We start from the raw sequence: 24,551 nt of genomic DNA on the forward strand, positions 1-24,551 counted from the left end.
CTTCTCATGAGGAAACTTAGGGCAACTTTGGAAAGTCAAAACAATCACGAATGCCATTTAGATACTAGCCGGCGGGAAGGCTTTTCAGGGAGATTAGTCGCCTGAAGAAGAGGCGCTTAGTCGCCAGGCGACTAAATCTCTTGGAATCTTCCCGTGTGTCTCTGCCCTAAAATGTCAAGTTTATAATCTCCTGCTGTTATACATGTTAAGAGGGTGCAGTTTACAGAGATTTCTATAATCTCACAATAGATTAAAAAATTGTGCAACATTTGCACAAGTCTAATAACCCATAGCAACCACTTTTGGTTTGCTTTCCGACAGCTGACCAGATAAAAAATAAATAAATAAAAAAAAAAAAATGTTTAAAAACCAAACAAAACTTAAAATTAAATGAATATAGAGTAGAAAGCTAATTCGCGTTACTTTTTCTTTGCAGTTGAGAAGAATAACCAAGGACACAATACATTGGACATTAAACCAAGAATATTTATTCTGGTTTCTGATACATTGTCAATAGCATTTTAAATATTGCCAATATTTACAGTACAGCAGAATGTGTGGAGAGCTGGAAGCTAAGAGAAGATTAAAGGAACATTACCCCCATGTGCTGTTTAACATTGTGATTTTACTTCCATATTTTAATGGCATGGTTGAAGGAGCAACCGGATTTTGTAACAGTTCAAGAACATAAAGGGTGTTGAAGTGGTGAAGATTTAGGGTGTTTCCCAAACTGAACTAATACATGAAGGATAGTCAATCTGTAGCCCTCCATCTGTTTACCTGTGCTTTTAAACCATATTTATTTATGAAGCCATTGGTATTAATATAAATAATCTGTTAATGCTTAAAATGCATAGCTTCGTATTAAGTCTGCCTGTGAAGAAAACGCTTCCTGATGTGTAAAATACCATAAATTGTTGCTCTTTTCACAACATAGCAGGGAAGACCAAACGAAATGTGCAAGATAAAAAAACCTCCAGTAAGATAGTGCTTTAGAAACTCATGGTCATGAATCCCAAGGTGCAAGGCCTGGGTGCATTCAGCTACAAATGATAGAAATACCCAGTCTGCATGCTGCACAGATGCATTCTCATGTTTCATTTTATGGCCGTTAAAATAACGTTCATGTGAATTACATTAAAAATGTGGTGGACAATTTGCAGCCATTTCATGTCTAGTTTTCCCAAAATTTGCCTGATTTTCACCTCCATTACATATAGCTTTATATCTAAATAGAATTGCCATGTTATTCAATATTGTTAAACAGAGCACGAGTAAAATAGTTACTTTGGTTCTAAAATGGCTGCAGGAAACATTATACATAAGGAGCTGGCCATTTTACCTAGGAAAAACAAACACCTCCTGCAGTTACAGCTCGACCCAGTACAATTTTGAATAGAAATAGGTAGTGCTAATGAACATGGACTAGATGTTAGTAGATATTATACTCCTTAATATGCGTCAGATTTACTTTGAGGCTATCAAATACTTTCATCCATGACAAAATTGTTAAGAACTCAGCGTACAACGAAACTCCAAAAGATTTAAAAATGCACATATTCATATCACCCTTAAATACCCACTTTAGATTTACGATAGCAAAACATTTTTCAAGGATACAATTAAAAAGTATTATAAGCAAACAACTGCAGACAAAAAAATATGGGGTACATATTGTCCATTACAAAAAGATTGTCAACTCTGGTGCAGACAAAAATGCATAGGTTTCATAATACTGTGCAGACCCTTTACACGATATTGCAAGATGCCGTTATAGTCTCGTTTGAATGGTATGTAGCCGAAAAGCAAGCTGGAATCTCAAAAGCTGGCAATACTTAAGACTATGGAGGAATGAACATGTGGATAAGATAGGTAGGCTAGGTTAGTGTTAGGACTAATATTTGTGAGCGAGAGGGAAATAAAAAAAAAAGTAAGTGCTCTAATTAGATGAGTGATAGCTAGTAAATATGTTGATATAAACACATTGAAGTACAATAATGAAGGTCACAAAGCAACCCGTTAAGACTAAAGAAAGGAGGAAAATCAGACGTTCTATAGCCAATTAAGCATCCATACACATATAGCAGCTGTGCACAACTGCATAATTGGTGCTAGAACGTTACAGGACTGATACCATATGGTATGGGAACACCAATGTGAATAAACGCGAGAATTTTAAGTATATATAAAACACAAAATATCTAAACACTATGCCACAGCCACGTATATCTTATGGTAGTGAAATATGTAGTTCATTTAATGAAAGATATGGAAAAAAGGATTAGAACATGAAGGATTTGTCCGGTATTTTGCACAAAAAGTAAAAAAAAAAAAAAAAAAAAAAAAAAAAAAAAAAAAAAAAAAGGTACTTTCCACAAACAAAATCCATGTTCCCAAGAATTCTTGAGGACTGTGTACCCCTAAAAATATCACCTGCTGGTTTTTCGGTGTTGCTCCAGAATGCATGATTCAAGAAACATATGGTTTTATCAGAAACTTTTTTCCTTTCGTTTGTGATAAATGTGGAAATAAAGTGTCTAAGGTAAAGCTTTGGTTTTTCCAATCCCACCTGAAGGTGTACAGACGCTTCGCAACTACATTTGCTCTTGAGACACTGACAGGGGTCGGATGGTTGGACTATTGCACTGAAAATTGGCTGGTAGCTTCAGAAGTGTCAGAACATAAATAGTTCATCTGCTTCTGCAGGGTTCAACTCCAGTTTATCCCAGCTGGAAGGAGACAAGCACTCTTCAGACTGAAGGTCATTTGCAGTCAGTCCAATATCGAGGACTTGAGGGTTTGTTCTGGATTCGGCAAGCCTGGGGGAAAAAGAAGAATTATAAATGGCTTTCATGATATTTTGTGAATGCCGAGGTTAAGAATGAATATCTGATACAGAACAGAAACAGGAAGCCCATAAGATCAACGTATTACTATTCTATTTCTGAAACCCGTAATATAAATGGAAGCATTTCAGGGATAACAAAATCCAACTCTTTCAGGACATTCTGACCCTGACTGAAGCTACATACGAGGCATAGTTTCAAAAGACCCAATGTACAGAATAGATATTCAAGAACCTCCTGTTGAAACACAATATAATCTAATAGAATATGGAGAAGCCGCACACCACACACTCCCAAAGGTTCTTATCCTGGTGCCCAGTGATAGAGGAATCGGCAGCCTCACAACAAGGGTAAGAAGAATTTCACCGGCACACAGGAATTGTAGTAGCAGGGCAAGCCCTTGCAATTTTATTATGCAGTAGTGCAATGTTTCGGGGTCACGCTTGACAAAGGGGCGTGACCCCGAAACATTGCACTACTGCATAATAAAATTGCAAGGGCTTGCCCTGCTACTACAATTCCTGTGTGCCGGTGAAATTCTTCTTACAATATAATCTAAACCAAACATGTCTCCTAATAGGAAATATGAAGTCTCACACATACCAAATTACATTTTAATAACTCTTAACTAGATGCATAAACCCCAAAATATTTGAAAAAAAAAAAAAAAGACAATGAACATTCCTAAATAGGCAGATTTATTAAGGTTCAAATTGTAAATTCAAATTTAAAATTGTTGGTCAAAATTTACAAATTCAAGTTGGGAATAATCCAAATTCGAAATTTATCATACCTTGACCCTGGGAACTACTCGAATTTGATAGTACGCCACCTAAAACCTCATGTAGAAGTCAATGGCAGAAGTCCAGTGACCCTTTTGATGATAACAGTCTTCTTGATATTCAAGGTTTTTTGTTTTTTTTTTGAAGGGTAAAAAAAGCAAACCTCAATTGAGTTTTCGGGTCGGTAATATTAGTTTGAGTTTTAGACGTTAAGAGTTTTTTCTTAAATAAGATATTATTAAAGCACTGCGTATCTTGACAGCGCTATATAAATAAATGATGATGATATTAGAGTTCATGCGAGGTTAAAAAAAAACGTGACCTTTGATAAATATGCCCTAAGAGTTAAGAAAGTTCATGGTTAGGCTGTTACTATTCATTACCTTGCAAAGGCCTCATCCAGTCCATCATCCAATTCCTAGATAATAATAGGAAAAAAAAAAAAAAAGATATTTATAGGACATAATATAGCATTCTAAAACAAAGTACTCACAGCACAAGTCTTTGAAGTGAAATTATGTTGCTGAATCACACGAATAAAGTAATGTTTTTTAAAATAACTTCATGTTGTGTGTCAGTTGTGCTCTGTAACTGCTGGTTCACACTGAAATAACCCAGAACAGGGGAAATTGGCCAGTTGCAAGTGGAAAGCAAATGTTTAGTTGAGGGATTTACAAATTAATTATATAAATAGCTGTAATGTGGTTTTATTCAAAATCCACTACAGTGATGACTGGCCAACTTTTAAACAAGCTATTAAGTCAGCTTTTCACTTCCTTCTATTAGCTTTTAATTGGCACACATTTAGCCAAATTCAGTTAATCCAAACTATTAGCCAGCATGTATTCTGCAGTACTCTGCTGTTTTATTCTCCGACAACCAAACTATAAGTGACTTGCAAATAAGTCTGTTTACTAAAATACCAAGTTTACCACTGGATCTCATCTGAAATTGAAAGAATCATGGGTCATTTTACATAAATAATGTAAATGCTACAAAGTGTTGGTCAGTTGGCATCTGTTTTACTACTTCTGGAAATATTTTACATTAAAATATACACTTTGATTAAAATATGTATCCGAGAAAGTGAACGTTAAATAGAATTTTTTTTTTTTTTCTCATTTTTTTTAGGGGGGTATTAACCTTACCACTGAATTATAGGGCCCAGGTTGCAGATTGCTACCAACTCTCCCAACACGCTTCTATTCAGCTCCCCCCTCCCTGTGCAAGCTCAGCCAATGCTCTGTTCTGAAAGGCATGTAGATTCCACAGAAGGTAGAAACCCGCTTTCCCCTTCCCTCTCCCTGGACCATCACGTAAAACCCATTAACTTTTGGTTTCAACCAGAAATCAAATCGCCCCATCACTTTTTTTAAACTTTGTCCAATAAGTAAATTACATTTTTCAAAAACGAATTATGTATCAAAGAAATTGCAATATTTTATGTTAATAATGTTTAGAAGAGAAAGTAAAAATATTATGGTTTCTTTAAATGATCAGTGAAAGCTGCAAGAATATTAGCAGATTACATTTATATCAAGAACGGCATCAATATTGTTCTCATCTGCCTAAATAAACAGTTATATCTGTATATGCTAAAGTGCACTAACTCTCAAGTAGCATTTAAATTATTGGACTTATTTGGAATTGCCAAATTTCATGTAACAGTTCTATTCTACCACTAGTTAGTGCGAAAATATTTACAGTTGTATCAGTTGCGTAACTACCGACGAAGCAGGCCCCGCAGTCGCGGGGGGGCCCGGGGGTACAAGGGGCCCTGCTTCCTCAGCAGTGCCGGATTACCCACAAGGCGCCCTAGGCTAGGGCCCACCCACCTGGTTTTAGGGGCCTGGTATGGAGATCGAGACTCTGCTGCTCCATGGCAGTGTCACTGCCCGCCCCCTCCCCCTGTGCGCTGAATAAAGTTGGAGATGTCATGGCTCCTCACAGCCACATGACTTGTCTCAGGGAGAGAGATGACTGCCTGCTGCTCTGCATCGTAATTCATCAGGTCAGCATGCGAGGCCCTGGGAAGAGCTACTGTAGGCATATAGTTGATGGGAGGTTAAGGCTATAGACAGGAGAAGGGAGAGGGATCGCTGACACTTTATTGCTGCACAGGTACCAGCCACAATCTGGACTGTTGGGGGGCAGGTTTGGGGAGTTCTAGTTCAGCGAGTGCTTTGTTTTTGTTTTTCCTCAGCACATAGTAACCTAAAATCTACCACATGTTTTTGATCTATGTTCCATACTGAACACAATTAGAAACATCACAAGCTTTCCACTCCATCAGGATAGACCAAGTGCCCATTAATCCCACACATTCCAACATGCTGATAAAGAGGCAGTTATCTGTATCAGCTAAATAAAATGATCAAACATGTACAAACCATCAAACTAACTTTTTGTTATCCTGCTTGAATTCTGGGGGGTATTGATACATGAAATAATCCCTTTGCCATCCTACTATGAGTTCTGGGGTATTTCAACATGAAATACTCCCTGTGCCATCCTACTATGAGTTCTGGGGGTATTTATACATAGAATTGCTACCGTGCTATCTTGATCTGAATTCTGGGGGTATTTTACATGAAATTGCCACTGCATTCATTCTGCCAAGTGTTTTATGGGCATTATAAATGAAATTGCATCAGTGGCTTTTTTTCAGAACAATGAGATTTATAGGAAGATCTAAAATAAATGCCTTACTATAAATATATATTCAAAGTGGGCATGATCTTACTTCTGCAGTAACAGCCCTTAAGTTTGCTCATAGCCTTTACAGAGAGATGTGAAATTGACACTTTAGCATCCTTCTGTAGTTCTGGGGTATTTATATATGAAATTGCGACTGTGCCATCCTTCCATGGCTTCTGGGGATATTATACATGAAATTCTCCCACTATTTTGTGCAGAGGGGGCCCCTGAGAAATTTTTTGCAGGAGGGCCCTGGCATCCGAAGTTACGCCACTGAGTTGTATGCCTGGTTGTCCTGAATCAGCATAACCCCCCACCCCCCAACAACAGTGCCTTTACCCAAAAGCATATTTTGACTATACAAGGGAAAAAGCCAACACTTACCCACACAATATTGTTGTTCTCATTGGATGCATTTTGCCTAAATAGATCTTCAATATGATTGTCACTGGCATTTAACACATCAAAAGCTTTGGTACAGTCTTCCAAATCCAAAAGGTTTGCAGAAGCTATTTGAAAGGGACAACAGAATATGTTAGATCAGTGCTGTTCAGCTGACACGGATATCCCTCCAGTTAAACCCATTTGGGTTTTTTTTGTGTATTACCACCATTAATGTGGTTGTCTAAACATTCCTTGTGATAACATGGGAATGGTAACAACTGACTTCCATTATAAGCCCATGGTACCACAAAAGTTGGGTTAGATGGATATTGAAATGAGTTCATGCTGGACTTGTGTTTTTGCACCCCATCTGAACTTCCAAAAATATATTTTTTCAAGTAAACCAAAGCAATCGATGTTGTAGAGCTCAATATTTTTAAAGATGAAATTCTGTCACTGGAAAACACCATTTAATAATATGGGTTTGCATGGGAAGGGATGAGTGAATTGCATAAAGATAGACAAAATAATTTCTTCCTACAGAGTAATAGTCCTGTGAGAGCATGTCTATAATTTATGAGAGCATTTGGAACAAGCTAGATTGTGGAAAATTTACAAAACAAAAACCAACAACACTTTGCTTTTTGTGGACATACCCGAGGCTTTAAGACTGGTGATACTTGAGGAGCCATCAGACTGAGAACTACTTGCCCCCTCTCCACCTGAACCAGACTTCTCTCTCTTTTCCGTTTCTGAGGGAGAAAATACAATAAGTTGCATAACATTGCTTATCTACATACACTCGACACAGCATGAGGTTCAAAAGATGAGTACATTTGAATTTGGAGTATGGCCAGTTTCTAAATCACCACCAGTTTTACTTTAAGATGAAGCATGGTTGTTAAAAACAGACTTAGTCTAGCCCCCAGCTGTAGAAGCGGTAAACTGATGGGACAATTACAGGCACAAAAAAAATTAAAAGGAAGGTTACATGAGCAGATGTTCTGAAAGGTCAATCCTTTGTCCAACTAGAACTACAGTGGGTGGATTGATTTTACAAATGCTTTCATGCACATAGAATTTCCATATGAAAATCACTGAATCCTCATCAAAATCATTGAAGACAGTATAAAAGAACACCAACATATTTAAGTTTTGTCCAGCAGAGCAGGAAGTGGCCACATACAATAGAACCTACAGCCAGAACTAAAAATTAAATCTAAGAGAATATACAATATCTGATGAGGTGTACTTACTGTCTCTGGATACTTGCCAAAACTCAAATGCTACTTTAAAAGCTTGAGCCACGGTTAATGTGACTGCTTGTGCCTGGAAATTAAAAAAAAAAAAAAAAAAAACACATTTATTTGCAGCCCTAGACACCCTCCCTTACAGACTACTGAAATCAGAGGTCACATTCTGTTACACAATATTTGTAGAAATTCCCAGTAAGAAAGAAACTGACTTATAGGACAAAAGGATTTGCAGCATGCAAAGAGCCTTTTGGTCAGTGTGTCTTGGTCGAAGCCTACAAATAATTCTTGATACATCCCAAAGAATGGTTATGCATAGGGGGCAATATACCATTCTCAGCAGTGTTGTTTAGCCCATATACCAACAGACTACAATTTTGCCCAATTAATATAAGCGGAATCAACAATCAGAATCCTGCCTTCTGTGCACACTTGAGTCTCTTCTAGGCTTCATATGCTAAAGGCATTAAAAGGGTTGTTCACCTTTAAAATGATGTAGAGTGAGATTGAGGAAAAATATATAAATAAATAATAAAGACCAACTGCAAATAGTACATTTGTTGCTTTTGAATAATTTAACTTTTTGTTCAGCAGCTCTCCAATTTAAAATTTAAGGAGGAACCAGGAAGTGGTATGAATGAGACTGGAATATGAATAGGAGAGGGTCTGAACATAAAAGAAGGAACAAGAACATTGTAGCCACACAGAGCAGCAGCTTACAGGCTGCTTGGGTCAGTGACTCCCATATGAAAGCTGGAAAGACTCATAAGAAGGCAAAGAAGTATTTACCAAAAAAAAAAAAAAAAAAAACCAATTTAAAGGTTGCCAAGTATTGCCCATTATATTACAAACTAAAAGTTAACTTCAAGCTGAAATAACCCTAAACAGCACTATTATGTACTCTGTAAACCAGTCTAGTCACTAACCAAAGAAAAAAAAATGTTTAATTATTATGTACAATGTGCTAAGCATTCCATTCAATTTATGCCAAACCATTTGCTTTGTTTGCAAATTATATGGATTTACTGAACAGTTCAAAGATTTCTAATTAAAAAAAAAACCCAGAAAACCAACAGCAGAGTTGTCAAGATGAAACTGTCAAAAAAGTCAATGTTTCAGCCTGGCCAAGTACCAAAAACTTTGCCCCACTTGACACTTAAGCCTCACATATTGTTCTCTGTATGCCTTACACTTTTTTTTTTAGAGCAATTGTAGAACTGAAACATTAAAACAGGATGTATTTCCCTGCTCTCATGTCTGCCGGGTAGAAAAGGATTGTGCAACAAATAATGTTGCTGAACCAAGAGGCATACATTACTAGTGCCCTATTGTCCCTCTGAATATTAAGCTGTAACAGACAGATACCAACCATTTTCCTTTTTGTGCAGAGAAATGCATGACATTCCAAGGTTTCATTCTGCTGGCTCTGCGCAATGTAGGCAAAAACCTTGTCATGCATTTTATCAGCTGTGCAATAGGATATCCTGCAAAGGGGGGGGGGGGAAGATTACAATTTAAAATCAGCACAATACAACACAAGTCATAACTGAAATGCAAATTCAATTTAATGACATGGATTTCTGAAAATCAATTGCAAAGGGAAAGATTTGATCTTCTCATTTATAAAATAGTGAAACTTATTAAAAACTATAAAAAGATTTAAAAGCAATATATTCAGTCAAGGATCCAATAAACATTAGGCTAACCGTGAGTGGCCCATGACCAAGACCATAAACTGGCTTTAAAGGAACAGTAACACAACAGCTTATTTATATAAACAATAGTGTTTCTGAAGCATACAGCAGTTGTACCAGTGCAGGGCAACACTGCATTATATTCTTATTACTTTAAAAAAAAAACACTTATTTTTTGATGTTGCAGTTCCTTTTAGTCTTGTCAGACAAAAGTGTTTATGTTCCGTACAAGTAGGACTATGTTATGCTCATAAATAACTGTAAAGCAACATTAACACCCATGAAAATAGCCTAATCAATGACATTTGTAAGTTTTAATTGCAATCCGAAAATATCCCCACCAACCAATGTTCCCTCTAGTTTTGAGGGCAGAACACAAAAATAAATTGTGGTGTGCACAAAGAATTGTGTGAAAACACAACATTAAGTAACAATTCTGATCTAAACTGTGCACCCAAGTTTAAAATGCGAGCATGAAATATTTTTTGCACATGTAGCGGAGAGGGAACATTGGCAACAACCACCACGAATGCCATTTCTATGCACCCAGCTGTTGCTTCTATAATAGGTGGTGACCTGAAGGGCTATACTTTTTTTTTTCTCTGTCACAGGTTGCAGAAACCCTGCACCCAAGTCAACTCACCTGTAGATCGAAACATTCTCAATTAGTTGGTTACTTGTACTGTCATACAGAATGATGCCCCGTGGGGATACTTTCAGAATAACTTTCTGCAGTTTCTTCCCGCTTGCTTTGGCCTTTGGAGGAAGAAAAAATAAAAAATATGAACTCAAATATGCAAAGGTCCCACAAGTCTTCACACCTTAAGTCTACTAGAAAATCATGTAAACATTAAATAAACCCAACAAGCTATTTTTGCTTCCAATAAGTATTAATTAGATCTCCGTTCGGAACAAGTACAATGTACTGTTTTATTTAAGAGAAAAAGGAAATAATTTAGAAATTTGGATAATGGGAAATGGACGGTCTGTAATTTGGAGCTTTCTGGATAACAGGTTTCCGGATAACGGATCCCATACTTTAATTGTGTAAAGTTTTTTGTAAAAAAAATAAATATAGTAATGATACAACTCCAAGGAATGGATTATGTTAATGAGCAGAGAGGTGTATTCAGTTCTACAAATTTGCACCTACAGTAAATGGTGTTTCAAAGTAAGTGTAAAATTCATTCCAAAGTAAAATTTGAAGTTATTCTAATGTAGCATGGAAAGTATTCCAACACCCCAAACATGATATTTTATCTCAGCACTAACATGTGACCCAGGTTATAGGCATATCAGTGTCTGGCCAGCCAAGTTCCAAGGCAACCCAGCCGGCAACCGGGGGGGGGGGGGGTGTCAGGACTAGGAGTATACAGGCAAGAGATGCCTTTTACCCCTGGTTCCTGCACCAAGGCATTTTAATATTAACCTCTATTAAAGATGTATTAATCAATTCACTAAAGAAAAATAAAGGTGGGTGATTTTTACGAATTATAAATAATTTTGCAAGACTTACAGTTGCCACAATTCTTTTCACTGCAGTTGCAGACAGCTCTTCCCCTTTCGGCTGTTCTACCAATGTCATGCCCAAATATTTCAAATGAAATAACATTCCTTCTAAGAGTGTTTCCCTGGTATCGGTCCAGTTTTCTGGCAGTTCTATATAAAAAAAAAAAAAAAAAAAGCCATTACCATTAGATTAAAAACAGACAGAGGAGATAGATGTCATGCTTTAATTGTAGGCCCTAGGAAATAGTTGAATTAGAATTGGAGCTAATGCTTGTACCTGCAAGATCCAAGAGGGGTGTTTGGATAAGCAGACTTGATTTTGTTCATTAAGTACCTCAAGTAAGGGGATTAGCTTACAAACTATTAATAGCTTGAGAAATGCTGCACAAAGGCAGGTCATCATGTATATAGTGATCTAATACATTACCTTCTGAGCCAGATGTTAACTATATTAGAGCACTACATACACGATTTATACCATGCCTTTGTGTAGCTTCTCAAACTATTCTGTTATGAGAGCAAAATAAACACGCTTACTTAAACTCCGTGGTAGAAATCCTTGTCAGTGCATGATTGCTCTTTGCCAAAGCATGATTAGTTTGGCTTCATAATTATAACACGGTACCCCCATCATGGATCTAAGGAGTACGAGCTCAAATTATATTTGAACTCCAATATCAACTTCAAAGTTTACTTACTAGGCAAAAACATTTTCCCTTCTCTTTAAAAGGAGAAGGAAAGTTCACTTGGGGGTGTTAGGCACCCCCAAGTGATTGTATATACTTACCTGAAACCCCAGGCCGGTGCTCCTATCGGGAGAAAAATGCACCGGCCCGGGGTTCTTCAGAGCATCACGGAGCGATCCTCTTCTGCCTTCTTCTTACTTCAAAGTTTCCCCGTACAGACGCATGCGCAGTAGAATGAAATAGGTGACTTTTTAGTTAAAGTTCGGCTTTTTGCTCTACTGTGCAGCTGCAAGAAAGAAAGAAGCCGGAAGTGGATCGCTCCGTGGTGCTCACTGGTATAACCCTGGGCCAGTGCAGTTTTCTGCTGATAGGAGCACCAGCCCGGGGTTTCAGGTAAGTCAATGCAATAACTTGGGGGTGCCCAACATTTGGCACCCCCAAGTGGAAGAAGACTTTTTCTCCTTTAAGAGGAACAGCAACATGACATATGAAAATGTTGGATCGGAGTGAAAAAAATGAATGCGCTGCAAGCATAGAAATACTAGTCTTGGACTTATAAACTAAACCTACGATTTGTTCTTGACAGCTGGTAAAATGCAGCAAATTGAATATACCACAGAACTGCTGGGAGTCCTTCAGTATTTTCCAGTTTGGTACTTTATAACTCAGAGACGGTTATTGCCACCAGCTGTTATGTTCAGCAATGTTTTAGCACAGAGGGCATATACTCCCACCAGCATATTTTTTATATCTATTTTTTTGTGGCTGGTGTGTCCAAATTCTCTTATGCATATTGTATTTGAATCTGAGCCACTAGTAACAAGCTGCATAACTATTAAACATAAATACATAACTAGCATTTAACTCAATGACAGGTTGCAGTAACACTGTTTTGAGTGCCATCTGCATTCTAAACATAGACCCACACTGCGTATTGCATTCCATGGAACTTAGAAGTCTGAAAGCCCTCATTCATTCAGCACTAGCACTTTATTGAAACCTCTCTGGAGGAACACTACGTACTGTATATTTTTTATTTCAGGGCCTGAAAAATGTACTATCTGAACATGTGTAACGCCACTTCTGCAACAGAGAAAATAAAAGCGCAACGTTTTATATGTGTGAAAAAAACCACAACACTTTGGCAAGGCCTTCCGACTTCTAAGCAAAGCGCCTCCAAATATGTACAGATCATGTCAGACTACCATAGCTGAACTGGACTTATTTTATACTACATAAAGTCTGACAGCAATCAGGCGAAAAACTGCATGAGTGTATTGGGCTTGAAAACGATTAGGAATAGATGGGCTAGTGCCAATTGCACAGTTGGAAAGTCTGGTGGTGACTGCCATCTTACTTCCTTTCCCAGTTTGGTGCTCCAGTTGCATGCGCAATGAAAGTCAACGAGTGGTCCTGGGCATGTGCATTTGCATATAGTTGCTTCTTACAAAAATCCAAAATGAAGTCACACATTCAAAGATTTGAGCTCAACAACAGTGACCTACTCCTCTGCAATTCAGTGCAAAGTTAAATCCTGCCAATGGTCACAAATGGTGAATTGGGTTCCCAGCTAAGCTTGCCAACCACTGCTTTGATTTCATCCACACATAATATTATAAGTTTTACAGAGCAAGGGCCTCAGTCAGGTCTCACTTCCCACATTTTTTTTTTTTTTTTATACATATATATACACACACACACACACTTTTGATTGCAAAGTTTGTCCCCATGCCTTTACTAAGACGGTATAGCAAAAATGTACTGTATTATAGATTACCACTCTAAATACTATATTAATAAATAAAACAAACTATATTGCTGGAGAAGTCTTAAGATCATACTCTGAAATGCCATTTAAGATGATCTATTTTAATAGAAATAAGCAAAGTTTAGTGCTAAACATCTGCTACCCGGTGCCAGGCAGAAGGTGCAGACTGGTACAGTTCTTTTTGCTGCCAACATTAGAGTGTGGGTGGGAGAAAAACCACAGAATTTAAAGTATAAACTCTAATTATTGTGGTAACTTAAAGAGGCTGCATGCCTGAAATTTCTTTCATAGTGTGAGGAAAGACCACAATCTAATGACCAATATTTAAATACATTAGTCAGTTCTGGTATGTAGCAAAATAAAAACAAACATTCTTGATAGTGCCTGCTATGTTATTTATCAGCACACGTTAGGACTAGAAAATGGGGATGAAGTTAATGTTCTAATCCCTGTTCATTAACATTAAATGACAAAACTTGCCTGCTCCTTACAGGGACATGAAGCCTAGCTGCCTCTTGCCTAAAGGGCATCATCAGTAGCCTTAACTAATCTAGAAAGGTGGCTTAAAAATCAGGCTTAAACTCCCGAATCTTTGGTTTAGAATTTCATATTTACCAGAATGCAAAAAAAGGTTAAAACTACTTTATCAAAACTAAGACAAGAATAAATCTAGCCAGAGTATTTTTTTTTTACTACTGCATTTTTAAGAGGAAAATGCAGGTTCTGTACATCAGAATTTGCTGTATAACATCAGGTTTTTCTGAGCAAACGGACAGGTAATCCAAAAATCTAATTCTGTTTTAGGTCTCTTATTTTACAGAGAAAGCTGGAAATCCACTGATCCAACCTACAATGATCACTGGCATAAAAAGACCTTGGTCCACAGCGGGAAATTCACTATGCAGCTCTCCAGCAGTCAGATTAGCTTCAACAGACAGTTGATGTGAGGAGACCATGACATGTGCAGAGCCTCAGCTTGCTCTGCACTAGATAAAGGCTTCTCTGTCTTGAAACTTACACAAAGAGATCCCCATAGACGCGACTATTCTTCTTGCCGAACGACCGATTTTAGGAAAGTCCGACCAATCCTTTCGAAATAATCGTGCGGTTAGTGGGATTCGAGCGATCGTACATCTTACGATTTTTCGTCCGACATCTGTCAGGAAATTGATCGGCCAGGTCAAAAAATCTTTGTCAGTCCCAGTGCAATCTATCTATGTTTGCAGGGCCAAGCAGGCAGCTCCCCTTTGTTTTCCTGGGACATTGGTCTTTTTAGTTTATGGTCTATTCATACGATTGTTCGAGAAAATCACGGTCTCACGACGAGGATCGGATCTTTTAAAAATCTCAACATCTATGGCCAGCTTTATTCGTTTGTGTAAAGTCATTTAGCATTATAAAACCTTTAGTAATAATGTGTGTATTTAGTGTACACACTGAATAAATATATCACTTTTACTTACAAAAGCCCATTTAACACCCATGGTAAATGGCATCCATCCCCATGAAATCAATACAGCATTTTGTAATGGAAACTGATGAGGCACAGGCCGCAAATCTACATTAGATGTGCTCATATGATGGTTGTGCTATAGCTACATTCCTGCCATACCATCATTTTAAATATAGGCCCCAAGATCTGCTGCACCTTGAAACAAAGGTACATAAGTGGTACATAAGTGGTTAAAGGAGAACTAAAGCAGTAGGTTGAAATGTTTTACATGATTTTTTGTGCTTCTGTAGCAGCCTAAGGCAACCACAACCCTTTAGCAGTGAAGATCTGTGTCTCCAAAGATGCCCCAGTAGCTCCCCATCTTCTTTTCTGCCGATTGACTGCACATGTTCAGTGCAGTCACTTACCGAGCTTAGGGACCCACTCACAATATACATAGAATATAAATGTCAAAATAGAAGGCTGATTAGTAATTAATACATGTCAGCTCATAAACCAGTGCAATTAGCATCAGCCCTGTAGCATCAGTTTATATTACAGACAAACAGGGCCGGATTTAAATAGTGGGCGCCCCTAGGCCCACTGCCCTTTGTCGCCCCTGTCCCCTTACCTTTTATCATCTGGACCGGAGCAATGGGGATTGGCGCACAGGAAATCTAACAAAATAATTGTATCTCCAGTACATCCCCACTGTTTTTGAATCAATGTGGGTGTGGTTGGGCAGCATGCCGCCCCCCTAAAATCCTGCCACCCTAGGCCCGGGCCTAGGTGGCCTTTCCACAAATCCGGGCCTGCAGACAAACCTCATTTTCTGCTGGATAATTTGTGACAACCCCTAAGCTTAGCCTCTCAACAGCTGCTCAGAGCCCACTGAGCATGTGAGTGTCGCAGACACTTTCCAAGATGGTGTCCCCCTTTGACAAGTTTGAAGTCCTGGACCATTGCTGCTATTGAAAAGCTGAAACTTTAGGTTGGTGCAAAAAGTTCAGTAAACAAAATTTGGCATTTTTAGCCATATTCATTTTTAGAGTTTAGTTCTCCTTTAAATGTCCACAGCATTTGAGAAGCTGTAAGGCAGTATGCATATGGTCTAGCAACCAACACAAGAGATAATGGAGACTGCTAGCTCAGTTCTCCTCTAAGGGCAGGACTCCACGGACGGTTCCGACGCGCTGCGCAAAAATGCAGGCGTCAACGTCAGATGTGACGGAAATAAGGTAAGTAATGCTATTGTCGGATTGTGATGCATTTTTGATGTGACACGACTGTCTGATGCAGACGCAGCGTCTGCATCCGACAATAGCATTCCTTACCTTATTTCGGTCACGACGCCTGCGTTTTTGTGCAGCGCATCGGAATCGTCCGTGGAGTCCTGCCCTTACAATTAAGATCAGGAGAATGTAGAATGCAGTTTTCTCCAACATGTCTCAGCTGACATACTTGCAACCTACCAGACCTAGGTCAGGTCCTCCCATTTTCCAGACCGTTCTCCTTTAAAGAAGCGGATATTAATTTTCTATAATCCAGCACGGCTGTGTTGGTTGCAATATTAATATAAAGATAGGAATGTAGTGGTTAGTAACCTGAATATTAGATATCTATGTCAAATCTATGTTTGGCATAGTCATTACTGTTGAAGTTACTATAATACTAATGCGGATGTTGATATTGGGTTATTATTGTTCTTATTGCATATATCTTTATTGTCTGTATCAACATTATTTGCTACTGTTGCTGTAACTTATCAATATAATTCTAAGTTTTATGTAAAAAAATATAACTAATTTCACTATAAAATACACCTTTCTTTTTGAAATGTTTAAAAATTCTTTGAAAAATCCAATAAAAACGATTGAAACAGTAAACAGTGTAATTTAAAACTTGACAGAATCCCTTTAAAATCAGATGTGAACCTAAAAAAAGGCATTCCTAGCAACTTGCCAACATAAAATAAGTTATATTTGCAAGTGCAATTGCTTTTTGAAAACGGTGCCCTGTGTTATCTGGGCTGGTGGTTCTGACTACTCAAACAATTTAGCAGAAACCAGCCAATCAACAGAATTGTGAAGTAAGTCTTGGCTGCAAAAATGATGATTTCTGCTACTCTGTTTCAAGACTTGTGTTAAAGGAGACCTAGGATAAATGAAAACCCCTAATTTTGTAGGCAATTATGAGCAATATATGGTGTTGCTTAATATATGGTGTTGCTTTTTTAAAAAAAAGTTTTAAAATTAATATTATCTTTAGAAATAGCCCCTTTATTGGAGCTCCCAATAGTTGTTCACGAGCGAATCTCCCTGTGTATGGGCATCTTAAAGCTGGCCATAGAGTAAAGATTTTTAAAAGATCTTTTCGTTATTGTGAGACCACGATTGTCTCGAAACGATAATTTGTCCAACTAAAAAGACCATTTCAAGCGATATTGCCAGGAAAACTGAGGGTAGCTGCCTGCTTGGCCCTGCAAACAACATAGATTGCACTGGGACCAATACATTTTTTTTTAACCTGGTCATTAAAATTTTGTGACAGTTCAGACGAAAAATCGTAACCACCATAATTTGGCGGATTGGTCAGATTGCACTGAAATAGATCATTCACCAACGAAAGATCTTTGCGTCTATGGGGACCTTAAGAGATTTGTCTTCAATTGGCTATGCAGATTTCTCACAGGCAATAATCCCTTTAGTTTGTTTCAAACGCAAAATGTGTGTTTGCTACACATGTGCACTTAGCGTCAATACACATCACGGATATGTGATAACAGTTTTCAGAGAAAGTTTTGGTCTGATCCGAAAGAGTATTAGTTTAACTTGCCACGAAAGAGGCAGCATTATCGGTAACTTTATTGCTTCAGTATTTCGCTTGTAATATGGTAGAACGCAAAAGGTCGATTTATCAGAATTTGAGTTTCTCAGTTTGAGAAAATGGAAAAAAAATAAAAGGGAACAATGCGATCGTTGTGTTAAAATAAAGCTAGTGAACAAGTTAAAATAAAACGCATTCACAGCCAGGCCTCGAAATTTGATAAGTCGCCCATGAACCATTAGAATATCAGTTGTGGTCCCACATTTTTTTACCTGATTCAAACCACTGAGAAGACAACAGCAGCTTTGTATAAAGTAACTTGATACAGCTCCTCATTTTAAACTAGCTAGAAGAGACAGAAGGCATTTGCTTTTTGCTGAAGAGTGATATATATTTAAAGACATTTGCAATCCATTAGCAGCTTCTAACTGGCTGGGTACAAGAGCTTGAACTAGCAATTTTAGGGGTTTCAGGGAATGTCCTGTAGCAGTTTTACACTGGACTACAGTACATAAAGTATTGCAATTTGTTATGATGGACCAAGATGAACTGTGTTTAGGTCTGGCAAGATGAACCACGTTTAAAACCATGCTGGCACAAACTCATGGTACTGTGATTTTAAAGGTGTTCACATACACATACACACACCTTATTATCCCCCCTTTAAAGGGGTTGTTCACCTTCAAATAAGTTGTTTTCAAATAGTGCACCAAAAAAAACTTTCCAGTTACTTTCTATGTGTGACTGTTTTTCTAATATTGAAGTGTAATTTTTCACCTTCTAAAGCAACTCTGGGAAGGTGGGAGGAGGTTTGCCGATAGTGATGTGCGGGCCGACCCGATACCCGTGGGTCGGGGTCGACCGCGCACTGCTTCTCTCAGGTGGCTGGCGGGTTCCTGCTCTCCCCGCCCGCCACCTTCAAATGCCGGCTTCCTGTTTTATAGTCTCGTGTCTGCTCGCCCCTTTTGTGACATCATCGGCAGGGCTATAAAAGGACCTCGGAAGCGCAGGTGCAGACTGGAGCAGGGCGGGTTAGGGTCGGGTGCGGGTCAGGACCAGCACGTCACTAGTTGCCGACCCTGTAAACTGTTCTAAATTGATACATTTCTTATCTTTGTCCCTGCTGAGCAGAATCTCTGGGTTTCATTACAGGCAGCTGTTAAAATTGATACAATAGTTGCTAATACTCCAGAGATGCTGCTGAGAATTGTATCAACTAAATGTTGCAAAATTGTAGCAGTTTAGAGTCTGCGCCTGAATTACTGAGCTGCCAAACTCAAACACCAGAGACACAAACATTCAACTCTAAACTTAGATTCTGCAAAAAACATTAAAGAATGTAAAGTAATGGGAAAAAAAAGTCTATTTCTGGGGAATAAGCTAAAAATAAATGTAATGGGGGAAAAAAAAAAAAAAAAAAAAAAAAAGAATTCTGATATATAATGGTTTGGAAATCACAAGATAAGTTTTTAGTTCTCTGGGTGAATACCGTCCGGCCCTGGACCATTGTTTACTTTCACATGTTTAGTTGTTGTTTTTTTAAAGGGATACTGTCATGGGAAAATAATTTTTTTTCAAAATGAATCAGTTAATGGTGCTGCTCCAGCAGAATTATGAACTGAAATCCATTTCTCAAAAGAGCAAACAGATTTTTTTATATTGAATTTTGAAATCTGACATGGGGCTAGACATATTGTCAATTTCCCAGCTGCCCAAAGTCATGTGAATTGTGCTCTGATAAACTTCAATCACTCTTTATTGCAAGCTGGAGTGCTATCACCCCCTCCCCCCCCAGCAGCCAAACAAAAGAACAATGGGAAGGTAATCCAGATAGCAGCTCCCTAACACAAGATAACAGCTGCCTGGTAGATCTAACAACACGCAATAGTAAAAACCCATGTCCCACTGAGACACATTCAGTTACATTGAGAAGGAAAAACAGCCTGCCAGAAAGCATCTCTCTCCTAAAGGGCAGGCACAAGTCACATGACCAGGGGTAGCTGGGAAATTGACAAAATGTCTATCCCCATGTCAGATTTCAAATTATATATAAAAAAAAAAATCTGTTTGCTCTTTTGAGAAATGGATTTCAGTGCAGAAGTCTGCTGGAGTAGCACTATTAACAGATGCATTAAAAAAAAAAAAAAAAAAAAAAAGTTTTCTGATGACAGGTTCCCTTTAACTTCCTCTTGAACCAAACAGTATCCTATGCTTGTAGCTTCGCAGGGCAACCATTTTTTTTTTGTGACACACAACACCCAGTTAGCACTTAAAGGGATACTGTCATGGGGAAATTTTTTTTTTCGAAATGAATCAGTTAATAGTGCTGCTCCAGCAGAATTCTGCACTGAAATCCATTTCTCAAAAGAGCAAACAGATTTTTCTATATTCAATTTTGAAATCTGACATGGGGCTAGACATATTGTCAATTTCCCAGCTGCCCCATGTCATGTGACTGGTGCTCTGATAAACTTCAATCACTCTTTACTGCAAGTTGGAGTGATATCACCCCCCTCCCTTTCCCCCCCCCCAGCAGCCAAATAAAAGAACAATGGGAAGGTAACCAGATAGCAGCTCCCTAACACAAGATAACAGCTGCCTGGTAGATCTAAGAACAACTATCAATAGTAAAAACCCATGTCCCACTGAGACACATTCAGTTACATTGAGAAGGAAAAACAGCAGCCTGCCAGAAAGCATTTCTCTCCTAAAGTGCAGGCACAAGTCACATGACATGGGGCAGCTGGGAAATTGACAAAATGTCTAGCCCCATGTCAGATTTCAAAATTGAATATAAAAAAATCTGTTTTCTCTTTTGAGAAATGGATTTCAGTGCAGAATTCTGCTGGAGCAGCACAATTAACTGATGCGTTTTGAAAAATTTTTTTTTTCCCATGACAGTATCCCTTTAAGGACCAAGCAACAGTTATACTCTACAGGGGGAGCCAAAATGTTAGGGTGCCTAACAAATGCTCACTCTCCAGTGTATTAACCTTTACTTGCCCTTTACACTGGAGCTGGAAGCAGACATAATTCAAATAAACATTTAAAAAAACAGGTAGGCCAATTGAACACATTTCATCATGTTATAACATGCTACAAATGAACCTAAAGGTCAACTATTTCTGGCACATCATGGTAGTTTGGTATTGCTACTGCAGCTAATGGCCACATTACAGCTGAGAGTGCCCACAAAACAAGAGATCACAAGAGCCAGACAGACACATGTGACATCCCTGACTTAACCCCACGTAAATGTATAGTAGAGGTGTGGGCTGAAAAATAGCAGCACTCGGTTTAGGGGACACAAAACTAATTTGTGCAAAATAATCCAGGTAGCGAGCACTATGCGACCACACCAAAATGGATTTCATGGCACAGGCAGCCAAGCTTTGACACAGAAAGGGATGCCACCTTTTCTGGAAAAAAAAAAATTACGGCCTTCCTATATATTTATATTTTTCCCCAATTAATAACATTGGGATCAGCCATCATTTTGACTGGCTAGGTCAGTAAAATACCAGCCAGGTGGCAACCCTAGACACAGAAAGCAAACAGGCATGTGACAAAATTATGAGGCTTAAAATACAGGAAATGCACTTACTGAAACACATTAGAATTGGAAGGGCCTTCAAAAAAAAAAAAATCCAGGAAAAAAGAAACAAGTGTAGGAATGTAAAATTGCGGTTTGACTAAAGAAACATGCATTCAGTTAGTCTTCATGTATCAAGTGGCAACACAGACAGCCCTACCCAGAAACATATTCCTTCCTATTACACATTTTACTCAAGTTTTGGGATCTGTTGCTGCATTCCCAGATAAAAGAAAATATTTATTGGTGCCCACATTGTATGGCATTTCAGAAACAAGAAAACCAATTCATTGTTTCCAGCTATGCAGCTAATCCAGAAGCCTGACAAGGGGATATGTAGCAAGAGCACTCCCAGTCACAAACCCACACTCCATGTCAGTCAGTCCTGCCAGTTTGTACATGTGACTTCAAGATTAGCTCATTAGGACAAGAAAGGGGAGTTTTTCCACCAAATTGGACTACTAATTTCTAGCCCAGGCGGGGTTCCAAAGTACAAACTAGCCAAGGTACAGATTTGGGCTTGTTTTTAGAGCCTTGGCAGGTTTGTACTTTTAAGGTTTGTACTCACCTTTGAGTTAACTTTTAGTATGATGTAAAGATACATACTCTTTGGAACTGGTTTCATGTTTTATTATTTGTGGTTTCAGTGATTTAGCTTTTTATTCAGCAGCTCTCCAGTTTGCAATGTCAGCAATCTGGTTGCTAGGATCCAAATTACCCTAGCAACCATGCATGGATTTGATTGAGAATGTGGATTATTAATAGGGGAGGGCCTGGATAGAAAGAAGAGTAATAAAAAGTAGCAATAACTGTACATTTGTTTTTAGAGAGGGTCAGCGACCCCCCCCATTTGAAAGTTGGAAAGAGTGAGAAAAAAGTCAAATGCTATAGAAAATAAATAATGAAGGCCAATTAAAAAGTTGCTTTGATTCTAGAACATAATAAAAAGTTAACTTAACAGTGAACCACCCCTTTTAAAACTAGCCAAAGTTAGCCAATGCCATCCCAGTGCATGTTGGGTAAGTCTAGGGTAACACAGCCAAGGCTAATGTGAAACTACAATAACCAGAGTCCAGCTGGAGTATAAAGGTGTAGAAAGCAACGTCCTTTTCTATTTGCTGCAGTTCTAACCTATCAGTCCCAACCTGTCTGTAGTACAGCCTGCAGCTGGTATGTGATAATCACACGTGCCATACAAATACACACAACATTATAGTTAGCCGTTCCTTTATTGTCATATTGATTGTTCAATGTACTTATTGGGCTACTTTTGTTTAAGGCTCGTTTTTTTTGATAGTCTTTGGCTGGTTTAGAAGAGTAAATGTGGCCACACTATTAGTCATAACAAGAGAGCTAGTTTGGAGTTGTATAGAAAGTAGTAATTGCATGCACCCTCTCCTGCTGGGACTGGGAATAAACACGTACAGGGAAGAGAAGCCTTGTGTTGTGTTTAGATAGAGAGTGAAGCGCTGCTGTATGAACAAACAGGGACCTGCCTCACACATACATACACATAAGAACACGGTGTGTTGCCCTAATATGAACCATATGGTACAGTTCTATCTATAGCAGAGCTTATCCAACCTGCCGAGGAACTAATAGCAGCCTAACAACAGGTTGACTTAGGGAGTGTATCCGAATCCACAACCCCCCACCCGCCGCACTTACTCTTGTGCTTGCCTCCTCCCCAGCTCTGCTTGGCAATGCTCGGACTCCTGATGATCGCCCTCCCCGCAGACTTGAGTGCATCCATCTCCCCGCTCGGCTCCACTCCACAAACTTTCCGAGTCCCACAAACTTTTTTCCCTCTCCCTCCCTGCCAGCGGGGTCGATGAATGATCACGTTTGTGTGGAGGGAGGTGATATTTATGTAAATAGGATCAGATGTCTCAAGCCTGGACACACCCTCCCTGCCTTGGGGCTCACAGCACAGACCTGTTAAAGGGACAGCTCCATGGAGTTGCCTCCACTTGGCTCTAGAAGACAACCAACCCTTTGTCTTGAGAATAACAAGATTATCAGTTTCAAAAATCTTTTTAATGGTATTATTGATTTGCCCTATATATTCAGAGTAGATAAAATAGGGAGTTAAACAGTTCTCCTTTCAAACCCTTTCAATGCTTCATACCTATATAAAAGTGACTTGTTAGATCAGTGGTGTCCAAACTGCGGCCCGAGGGCCACATGCGGCCCAGGATGCATATGAATGCGGCCCAGCTTGGTTCCCGAGGAAACGTCATGTTGCAAAAGATATAGGAGGAGGGGGGACTCTGCCCATTGCCCAGTTAGTAATAATAATATAATAATAAGTCTATTTAATATCCAGGTGTCCCATATTTCAGTGTATAGCTCCATCTGGTTATCCAGCTGGCATTGTAGTTCTTTTCTGTGTATTTCCTTTACTTTTACAAACCAAACATGTTTGTGTATTTCATGTGTGGCCCCAGACAATTTTTCTTTTTCCAATGTGGCCCTGCAAGCAAAAAGTTTGGACACCCCTGTGTTAGATGTTAAAACTTCCCACAGTTCTCTTGTCACTTATGTATGTGTGAGATATCCAATATGTTGCAGTCGCTTCCAGATGAACAAAAAGTATAAGGGCTCTTACAGATGAGCGTTTGAAGCAGGAGAGCAGGAATAGACGCATTCAGTTTTTTTCAATGGGGCTGTACTCACACAGGCACATGTAGGCACCAAAAGCCCCATTGAAAAAAACTGAATGCGTCTACTCCTGCGCTCCCCTGCGGCTGAACGCAGAAAAACGGAACTCAGGGGAGCGCAGCTTCAATCGCTCGTCTGTAAGAGCCCTAAGTGCAGTGGTGGGTGAATCAGTCCTGCTCCTCCACTTGTGATCCCTCCAAAACAAAATCACATTGTAGGACCCTGCAGACACCAGGAGGAAAGTGACATGCTGGGAAGGGACGCACACTACAGATCTGCGTTTGAAGGAGAGTGATCCTGCTGGAAACTTATAAAAAGTGGAATTTCTCCCGACTCAATTTTGCCAGCATGCAGGGGTGATTATAAGAAGTCTGCTGCGCTATGAACTCTGTGTGATTTTGTTCTGGTGGGATCACAAGTG

The 24,551-nt window shown here is 38.9% G+C and overlaps 1 protein-coding gene across 1 annotated transcript; it reads right to left on the reverse strand.

Moving 5' to 3' along the window:
- Nucleotides 1-465: 465 nt before the first annotated feature.
- On the reverse strand, nt 466-23,322 carry ldlrap1.S (low density lipoprotein receptor adaptor protein 1 S homeolog). The gene is made up of 9 exons (XM_018248145.2): nt 23,138-23,322; nt 11,173-11,315; nt 10,300-10,412; nt 9,332-9,446; nt 7,966-8,038; nt 7,366-7,461; nt 6,710-6,834; nt 4,012-4,046; nt 466-2,819 (listed from the first exon to the last, which is right to left on the reverse strand). Exons 1-9 carry the CDS (start codon nt 23,220-23,222, stop codon nt 2,675-2,677), a joined length of 930 nt encoding a protein of 309 aa, XP_018103634.1. The 5' UTR covers nt 23,223-23,322; the 3' UTR covers nt 466-2,674.
- Between the last annotated feature and the right edge of the window lie 1,229 nt (nt 23,323-24,551).

Source organism: Xenopus laevis, chromosome 2S (genome assembly GCF_017654675.1).
Source record: "Xenopus laevis strain J_2021 chromosome 2S, Xenopus_laevis_v10.1, whole genome shotgun sequence".
In the NCBI taxonomy this organism is placed as follows: domain Eukaryota; kingdom Metazoa; phylum Chordata; class Amphibia; order Anura; family Pipidae; genus Xenopus; species Xenopus laevis.

What these genes read in the sequence shown, in the direction of transcription:
- ldlrap1.S (XM_018248145.2), bottom strand. Translation starts at nt 23,222, where the DNA reads ATGGATGCACTCAAGTCTGCGGGGAGGGCGATCATCAGGAGTCCGAGC. An exon ending in GAGAATGTTTCGATCTACAG is followed by an intron (nt 9,447 to 10,299) that starts GTGAGTTGACTT and finishes CCCCCTTTGCAG; the next exon opens with GATATCCTATTGCACAGCTG. An exon ending in TCTGCACAAAAAGGAAAATG is followed by an intron (nt 8,039 to 9,331) that starts GTTGGTATCTGT and finishes TTTAATTTCCAG; the next exon opens with GCACAAGCAGTCACATTAAC.